The 9,394-nt window shown below is 37.4% G+C and overlaps 1 protein-coding gene and 1 long non-coding RNA gene across 5 annotated transcripts in view; one reads left to right on the forward strand and one right to left on the reverse strand.

Annotated features, from left to right (window-relative positions):
* Positions 1–5,940, forward strand: part of LOC136248906 (uncharacterized) — a 14,311-nt gene extending 8,371 nt beyond the window's left edge. For 2 of the 3 annotated variants that reach the window (XR_010697895.1, XR_010697897.1), the window contains 3 exons: positions 4,488–4,576; positions 4,635–4,800; positions 5,437–5,940. This is a non-coding gene — a long non-coding RNA (uncharacterized lncRNA). The remainder of the gene's footprint in view (positions 1–4,487; positions 4,577–4,634; positions 4,801–5,436) is intronic. The other variant, XR_010697896.1, reaches the window with a different exon arrangement.
* LOC136248899 (uncharacterized) lies at positions 3,619–9,361 on the reverse strand. Of its 2 annotated transcripts, none has more exons than XM_066040745.1 (6): positions 9,142–9,361; positions 8,211–8,265; positions 6,025–6,598; positions 5,426–5,781; positions 4,273–4,548; positions 3,619–3,974 (listed from the first exon to the last, which is right to left on the reverse strand). In XM_066040745.1, the coding sequence occupies exons 3-6, from the start codon at positions 6,581–6,583 to the stop codon at positions 3,855–3,857; spliced, it is 1,311 nt and encodes a 436-aa protein (XP_065896817.1). In that variant the 5' UTR covers positions 6,584–6,598; positions 8,211–8,265; positions 9,142–9,361; the 3' UTR covers positions 3,619–3,854. The 2 variants fall into 2 exon arrangements, with proteins under 2 accessions (XP_065896817.1, XP_065896818.1); XM_066040746.1 differs by lacking the exon at positions 9,142–9,361 and adding an exon at positions 8,908–9,115.
* Between the last annotated feature and the right edge of the window lie 33 nt (positions 9,362–9,394).

Here is a 9,394-nt window from a genome sequence, read left to right on the forward strand (position 1 = left end):
TTTCTGGTTGTAACTGTTTTCTTGATCTTCTTGTAAAAGATACTATTACTACAACCACACCCTGTAGCAAGTGTTGTTGATATTAGAGGTGTACCGATATGGGTTTTTGGCATGTACCGATATCCGATATTGATGCCACCAAAAGAAGCCGATAACCGATAGTCGATCCGATATTTGCATTATAGTTTTTGTATTGTATTAATGCTTTACAGTGACCAGCACTGAAGGTAAAAGTGTACATTTACCTACCCTACAACAACATGTACATAATATTCATTGCTATACTCTACCTGTGGTGGTATACAGCTTGGGTTTCTATTGTGCAATCCAGACAATTAGGCACCCACAAACATTTTTATGTATACTCCCATGAAGCCTTATACGGACATTTCTGCATTTGTGAGAAAGCTGGCACAGCAAGTTTCCTTGGTTATCTTGTGACCCTTTTTATTACAAAGTACTCTATAACTGCTTCATTTATAAAGACTGTGATAAGCTTTCTAGCAACAGACAGTAGAATCACGTGTGTTTATATGGCTTCTCGTAGCGTAGCCGCGTTTGTTTCAGAGTGAACAATAAGCCACTAGCACTAAGGAGCCACATGAATAACATAGAAAACCAATGCACAATCCGTTTATGTACAAACTATTGCTACTGTATAAATATCGGTAGCGATATCGGTCCTCCTGCTGTTCTGTACAGATACCGATATTGGTAAAAATTACCATATTGGTGGTCGATATTATAGCCGATCCGATTATCGGTACACCTCTAGTTGATATTAATCACTTTGATACTGTATGCTACAATAGCTACAGGTTGAAGCCTTGTACAATGTGGCTATATACACAACACAAGAAACATGAAGTTTAATTTGCCTCTAGGTATAGTTTCCATCATTGTGTACTTAGTAAGCAATACAAAGTGGTTCATTCTATCATGACAATTGTACCATCAGTACAAGTTGTAGGCCATTAATTTTGTGTTTTAGAGTGCATTATGTCTGTAATGTGGATATGGTCTGTATTCAAATTCTTGCTTGGTTTCATACTGTTGTGGCATCATAAGCAACTTGTATCATCATCCTTGGTAAACTTCATCAATAATTTAGTTGAAAACGAAACACTCTTGGAAACAACAGAATTTACCATTTTATCTCTAAAATTGTCCATCTGGTTGTAACAAAAATAGTTAGTACAACCATAGATAATAGAGTACTTAAAAGGGATAGGAAACGCAACAACGTGATGTCACAAAATACGTACATTTCTATTGGAATTCCATGTATTATGTCACAAACATAGTCATTACGCTTGCTGCGCTTGTATCAAAGAGAAACAATTGTTGTAACGACAGAATTTTGCAACCAACAACTGTGAAACTTTGCTACAATGAACTCAAGTAAGTAATTGAGGGGACTAGGATGGTACCAACCCTCAAGGAAGTTATGCGCAAAATTAAAGGAGATTGAAAGTGAAAAAAACGACCCAAAATTACTTTAAACCACTTTACTTTCTTTGTAAATATATTCTATCCTTTTAACTATTCCTTACCATTTAACAGAGAGAACCAGAGGAAATATCAGAGCAAAACAGGAGCTGTTGCTTGAAGAAACGACTAAGTATCTTCCATTTTTACCAAAAGTTTAAACCACCTTGCAGTACAATGCAATGGTAAAAGACTGTGTTGGTGACATGCCTAGCTTACCACAAGATTCGAAAGTGGAGCCGGCTATAAAAGAAGTGGTATGGACGAGGCATGGAGGTACTATGAGCAAAAGTATGACAGCATGTAACAACCTCGGTTAATGCGATACGCTTTGTTACAAAATCTACGCTCTGAATTCTCTCGCCAAAATCTCTCACAAAGGCCTAAATACTTGCTGTAGTCTGTTGGATTACTATTTACGCTGCTTAGAACACTAATTCCCATGCTTGAGCACAAAACTGTCTTGTCCTTTCAAGTCACACATAACGGAAATCAAACCGGAAATCGCTTGCATTTCCTATCCCTTTTACTCTATTATCTATGGTACAACAGTAGACTCTACCTCCACATAATTGAAGGCATGCTTATAAAATAAATGTAGTGGTTTGAGTGACTGGTCACCCACAGCTGGCAGTTATGATGGAACGATGATATGGAGGGTAGGAGGCTTTGATTCATGTACTAAGGATGCTTGTGATGCAATATATAGATCAATTTTCAGCTTACCATGCAAGTATGGGTACAAAGTGTGTTTAAGGTTGTACCCATGTGGGGATCTTTCAGGTAAAAGGTCACTCTCTAATATTATAAAGACCTGGTTATCTTTCAAACATTCAAACATGAAAGCATACACTGAGCTGTATATGTTCTAGTATGCAAGACAAGACATTGAAGTGATGGTCATGTAGTTAATCACTTGTGATGGTTGAAAGAGGTGTTTGAGCAAATTTGTGTTAGTACAGTAGTCCAGTCCAGTGAATGGATAAAGCAGCCACCTGGCGCCATGCATGGCTTCCAAAAGTGACCAACTAAAGATAGGTACCACTGTAACTATATTTGTAGGTACTTGTAGGAGATATATTATTATAGCAGGATTTTGTTTGTTTGTTACCAGACTTATGCCATTGTGTTCTTTCAATCAGTGCATTGTCCTATCATGCGTTATTGGAATCACATACATACTTGTAGCATGGGGCACTGCAAGTATATAGTCACAAAGTATGAACTTACATTGTACCAAATGGCATCATTTCTCCAAATGGAAGATTCTATATAATTATTTAAAGTAGTATTGTTATTATTGTTGCAATAACAGTAGCATGTATTTGGTCATGTTCACCATGTCATTCAAATCTGGCTCATTCATATAACATTTATGTCTAGCCTGCATAGTATGGCATCTCACCTGGGCTTCTCAGGAAGTTGTGCTCGTGCTATTGTTGACCCAACATGCTATAGGCCTTATTTCAAATGTCACATAATACTTTATTTAGGGACTCCTATTTTCAATTGCTGTTTACTATGCCCATAACTAACCACATCAAGAGTCAAGACTATATGGAATTGGCCAGTGATTGATAGTGTACTTTCTGGTTTTAGGGGTGGCCCAAGTATAGACTTACAGTGAAAATTGTTTACTGAGGTCACTGTATGATAAACCCACTGACATGAACTATGTGTGGTCTATGTACGTAAACAGATTAGTGTTCTGTAAACCTGTAATAAGGTTAGAAAACATTACCAATAGGTGATTGACCAAATTATTATGTTTTTCCATATACCTTGTTCCAACCTTTGTGTGGTGTACTAGCTGTATGGCCACTTGTGCCATTAAACTACAATTGTGCCGTTTTAGTTTGCAGTTACTGAGATGCCGCTTCATTGTGTAAGTACAAAGGAATAGTGGTAATACAATGACCATTGAAAAATAGATAATGTGAATCCTATAAACTATTACACAATAGTTATTTTGGCAGTAGATAATACCAACACACACACACACACTGGTTGCTTGCTTAGAAAGGATATAATACTATCAGGAAAAGCCTACGGAGTTACAGTGTAATATTACACTAGTAAAACATCAGCCTTGTGTTTTATTGCACATTCTATAGCACAGTCTTTACAATATATCCACATCTCTATATGTACATAAATAATTTCAAACCACGTGGAGGCAACAAAAAGTATTACAAAGGCTTTTTGAGGTGGTAAAAATCGAATTACATTACAAATTATAGTGTTTGTTAAACCATCAGTGTTTAGATCTAACTATCGAAGCCTCCAGATTCCACATCTTCATTGAGGACCAATCAATTCTCATTATGAGAAACACCATGATCATCATGTGATCATAAGCACATCACTTATGAATGAGCATTTTGTGTGGAGACCATTACCAACTTCTCATCTCCTTCAACCACAACAGCTTGAGTGCTGCTAAACTTTGTCTCGCTTACTGTGTCCTGTCCCACTGGTACAGGCAACTGTAAACAACATTGCGTAGTCATAGCAATGGGAATTTTCTATTTTTTTAGGAACATGCATGTATGTAATTCTTCAACTGTTAGTCAGCTGGCTAAGGTCATAATAACATCTTAAAGAGTCATTGCTTGGATTTAGAAAATAGGACTTTATAAGAATACAAATACTAGGTCAGTATAGCTAACGTATCATTTACTTACTTTATAGGAATTTCATTCTCACCCGTGCTTTTGGTATTGTGTCTGTATAGTAGTGTGGCTGTAGTGTGAAATGCGTGTGTATATATGTGTGTGTTCTTACCTGGTCAAGTAAACCATCAGGAAAATTGCTTTCTTGTTGTACATCGGTTATACCCAGCTCAGCAGAAAATAGTTTTAGATCATTTTGTCTCCCAACATTGTTTATAAATCCTTTAACTTCAATTTCTGTTGGTGTTAGTTTGTATGTTGGTTGAGGTAGCACAGTCTCATCTAAAAGATGTTGGTCTGTGGCATGACTGTTATCATCTTCCACAGGAGACACCTCAATCTGGAAGTTGGTGTCCTCTTCAGATGCAATAACTTGATGCTGAAGAGTCTAAAAGCAAGTATAAGAATCATGGCAGGTTAACTTGTTTGGAAATGTGACCTTGTAATTACCATGTATACTGATTAAATTTGCAGTGAATTACCAAGTTTAAATGTTATATACTGCTTAAATTTGCTTGATTTGATTGATATATTTGCAAACAGAGAGAAGGATTTCCTCATACATTTACTGAATAGTTATGGCTTATTAAACACATGATAAAAAGGCAAAGTGTAGTGCAGTTTACAATAGCTGAACAGTGCAAGTTAGAAGAATACATAGGGGACTTGCAGGGTGATATAACTCGACATCGTAATTACTAAGCAACTGCAGCTGTCGGCCATGTTTCGGAACAACATGATGACTGATAACCGCCTTCTCACTATTAATGGTCTATAGTGAAGCAAATACGTATAGTGCTGTTGAATAAATAGCATCCATCTCGTTAGAAACAGCGAAGAAGCTAAAATTGGTAGTTCATCGAAACTAATTTGCCACATGTTTCACGAAGCCAATGTTGAGGAATTCTATTTCGAAACTAGCCCTGCTTCCCAGTGTCACTATATCTAGCCCTTAGTGAATAAATGTTATTACCTTCGCTCTGACCAAATGTGTGCCATAGAAAGTTGTCCCAAAACATGGCCACCTGACAACTGTTGCTAGCCCATGTCGTCACATGTGCAACTCCTCTATATATAGGTCACTCCCATGATAGATTTGTTTACAGTTGTGCATTTTATGGTCAATTTTGATTATTATGAATAGTAGCCCTGACTATGCAGAAAATGTTTTCACTGTTATTGGCGAGTTCAAAATTGTCTCATATTTCACACAAATCATATAGATAATAAAAGCTGCCTTAGTTACGATGCAGATCATGTTTTACCTGTTGTGTAGGACAATTAAGTATATCACTAGAAGATGGCTGCTGTATGGAAGGTAGCAAATCACCTGGAAACTGCTCCTCATCTGAGAATGGATCACTGGACTGGGAGATAGCTTCTGTTGACAATGACTGTGGTGATTCATGTAGTAGTAGTGGTTGTGTAAATGATGCTGCTGTTATCAGAGACCATCCGCCATTGTACTGTGACTCGTGTGGTTGTGTTGATGGTGATGGTAGTTCATTGTTAGAGCTAGGTACATCATTACTGGCGCTTAACTGAGGAGTATCACCAGATGACTCAAATTCACTTGTCATGGAATTTAGATTAGATCTTGATGGGACATTTGGATCACTTGCTGTGAACAGAAGAGTAATGTACAAGTTATTTACAAAATGCAGCATTTGTGACCAAAAAAGTGGTTAATATATGTTAATATTTTTAGTGAGTATCAATACACTAGAGCAATTATACTTTTTAAGTCGTTAAATGAAACAAATCACTAATATCCACTAAGTGAATTCGTATATGCATATAAATATGTTGCTAGCTACAATAACTGAAGTAACATCTAGTACAATACAATGAAGCACATGCGTACCATGATGGGTATGATTCTGGAGTCTTCTGCTTGGGTTTGGTGAAGTTACTAGACCTACAGGTAGTTGCAGTGGGTATGCCTGGATTACTTCAGTAATGTTTGCGTAGTCAAAACTTAGGCATTGTTTAACTATTTCTTTCACCGACTGTCCTTTAAATGTATTCTCTTTAGCAGAAATTGAAATTGTTTCTTCTCGCTTGGTTAGTAGAGTAGCAGTACATGTAACAACAAAAGCAAACACAACACTGTCAGCTGTTAACTTGCTCTTATACTGTTGAGAATGTTGCTGAAATGTGTTACGTAATGATTTCAGGCTAGCCAAATATTCAAATTTCATAACAGTTGATTCCTTCTGTGACAGTACAGTACGAGCTGTGTTGAGCAACTTCCTGATCTTGTATATAGTTTTGCTGTTGATGTTATGGCCACTTTCAAACCTCTTTTCTTTTTCTAGATATTCCAAGACACACTGTATAATAGCTATTAGACCTTCTAGTAAATGTATTCTTTGTAAGAAATCCATCAACCACTGTTGAAATTTTTGTTTTCCATAATCCATGGTTAATCGTGTCAGCTATATAAACAGAATCAAACAAGAGTAAGGGAATTCAACCATTAGTGTCTTAGGTATATAAAGTACTGTAAATATATACAAATAAAAATGCCTTGTGACCACATGCAACAATATTTAACTACAAACCACACAGTTGTTATACTGTGTAATTTTGTGTGGTTCCAAAAGCAAGACAATAAACAAGTATACGGTTATAGGTACTGGCCTTCTATACATACACTTTGTGTGGTCTTGGCAAAGATAATGCATCCTGCTTTTATAACATGTGACAAAGGCTGATGGATACGCATAATTTGTTTATGGATACCATATTTACTTGGTTAAACACTGAATTTATCACCTTAGTTCGAAAAAATCGATGCGGTTACTTTCAAATTTGTGCTCAACAATGTTGTTAAGACCTAACTTCAAAAAATCGATCACAGCACCACTATATTATAGGCATTTAACCAAGTAAATATGGATTGCATGAACTGTATAGACATGAAGTGGCACCTGTCAAGAGACTACTGTATCTCTTCAGATATCTACCAGCTAACTACAAGATGTATCAACTATGCAGATAAGCAACACACCAAGAACAAAATTGTTTGGTCACTTTATTGGCATAATAAGCTATGGTTATCAAAAGCCACAAGTGGACACATTTTGGCTTTATAGCTGACATAACAATTTCTTCCCATGCATTTAAACAATAACTTCGCTAAAAAACAACAAAAAACATGTGATTAGATTGTGGGTTATTATTGAATTGACTGCACCAGTGTGAGGTTGCAGCAATGATTTCAACAATATGCACTTAACAAATAGCTATAGCTGTCCAGTGTAAGTATACCATAATATGCTTACTAACCAATGTTGCAAACACAGAAAAAAACTTGACTACATACATGTGTATGCATATATATAGTGATGCTTATATTAGCTAGTGCATGTTTATTCCACTTCAGTAACTTCTTGTATATAGCTAGTGTTACATTAGAATATAGCTTGCAATGTAAATTCTAAGGCTATATAATGTCATTTTAATATAGTTAGAAAACTAGAGAAGGTAAATTAGGAGATGCGATAGGTAGGAGTAATACCTACTTACATGGTGTTTACCCATACAGTGTAAGAAGGTAGCTATGCATTACGGAATAGCAGCAAAAGATCATTAGAACAAACCAGAAGTATCACAGCACACTTGATGCCTTGCCAGGCACGTGCTGTAATAATCGATAACACTTCTCAGGATTGCCATTTCCTTGACTAAAGCAAATTATTCGACTGAATGCTGGTATCCAAATAACCATGGTGGACACAAAGAATGCTTTCCTAGCAGAAACTGCTTGGTGTCATTGATAAGTGCATGTGCTTATAGGAAATTTCACAAATAATTCCTCCAAAACATTTAAGCACATGTATGCACTTAGTGACCGGAGTCTATCGTAACATGCATACGGTATGCAGTCCAAACACATCAAATGAAGAAATTAATGAATTCCGTTTAGCAATTCATCCATGCATGCATGTTGTATATATGTATAGGCTATACATAGTCATTCATGCATGGTATGCTTATATTACAGTACGATTGTTACGTGTACTCTACAAGGTGCGTATAACTCACTGTGTTCCTGATGGTCCTAGTCAAACACCTGCGAGTAATCAGCTAGTATCAACTCCTGCATGTATAAAGAAAAAAAATGCATAATTCATGATAGCTACAGCCTGCTGAATGGCAGATTTCAGGTGATGATTGGTTTGCCACAAAAAGTAGAAATGGTTGGTCATCAGTCATTTTACAGTGTGCCTATAAGCTGGAGAATATATATACTTGTTAACAGCCGGGAGAGAAGTAGTCTGCCAGTTTTGTGAGCATAATGTTTTCATGCTTTGGGCATAGCTACCTGTCAAGTTTTCTTTTTGTTAAATGTCATGATAATTTTCAATACCGTGGTACTAGACCGTAGTACATATGCATACTGGATCAAAAACACCACGCTTAGTTAATCAGTTACAATAATCCTTCCAGCAGCTGTAGAACTAGGTCTAACTTTAGGAGAACAATGGCGGTTTTTTGGTGTACACCTCACCACCTGCGATATGGCTCTTAGGTATACGCTCTCGTACCGAAGAACGGCTATGTCGAATATTTGAGCTAGCTAATTTCCGTATGCCAATCAATCGCTGCTCACATACTATATTAAAGGCCGCAAGCCGCACCTCGGCAAGCACCAGTCATGCTGTTCAGTACGTACTAAAAGGCAAGCATAGCTGCACTACACTAGGTGCGACACAAAAGTTTCAACAGCTACAGTACTTACAATGTAATGTATATCTTTGAATAGACAAATTGTCGTGACCATGCAGTCAACGCGGCAAAATACCACGCAACACACTGAAGCAACCTGCAAAATACACCGGCGGGTTTATACTGCAGGCCCTGTACTGCATGGCGAGCTTATAAAGCTAAATCAAGGGCGGCTTCCGGCTTTAACGTTGACTTCCGGACCCGTTTATTACTGAACATGTCGTGCGTTATGGGTAGTGTCACTGACCAAAAAAATGTGAATCCATATCGGCTCGAACCAGACCCTGAGGTTTCACATCTTCACGTAAATCAAGTAGGTGGATCCATACTGATCCGACCATGGTGAGGGAGTGTCATCTTTTCTTCATACTGAGTTATAGCTGGTCTATACCCCACTGCATGCGGCCGCGCACAAGAACCTGCGGAAGTCACTGTCTCTTCCGCGAGTCTCTGGGACTCGCTCGATCGAGTCCTAATAATTTCGCCTATAGAAACCCGGC

The sequence above is a fragment of the Dysidea avara genome, chromosome 3 (assembly GCF_963678975.1).
Source record: "Dysidea avara chromosome 3, odDysAvar1.4, whole genome shotgun sequence".
NCBI classification, from domain to species: Eukaryota; Metazoa; Porifera; class Demospongiae; order Dictyoceratida; family Dysideidae; genus Dysidea; species Dysidea avara.

Excerpts from the sequence above, each read along its gene's own strand:
- LOC136248899 (XM_066040745.1), bottom strand. The coding sequence starts at position 6,583 with ATGGATTATGGAAAACAAAAATTTCAACAGTGGTTGATGGATTTCTTA. Across the intron at positions 4,549-5,425 it reads TTAATTGTCCTACACAACAG|ACTCTTCAGCATCAAGTTAT; the intron begins GTAAAACATGAT and ends ACTTGCTTTTAG. Across the intron at positions 3,975-4,272 it reads CTGATGGTTTACTTGACCAG|TTGCCTGTACCAGTGGGACA; the intron begins GTAAGAACACAC and ends TGTTGTTTACAG.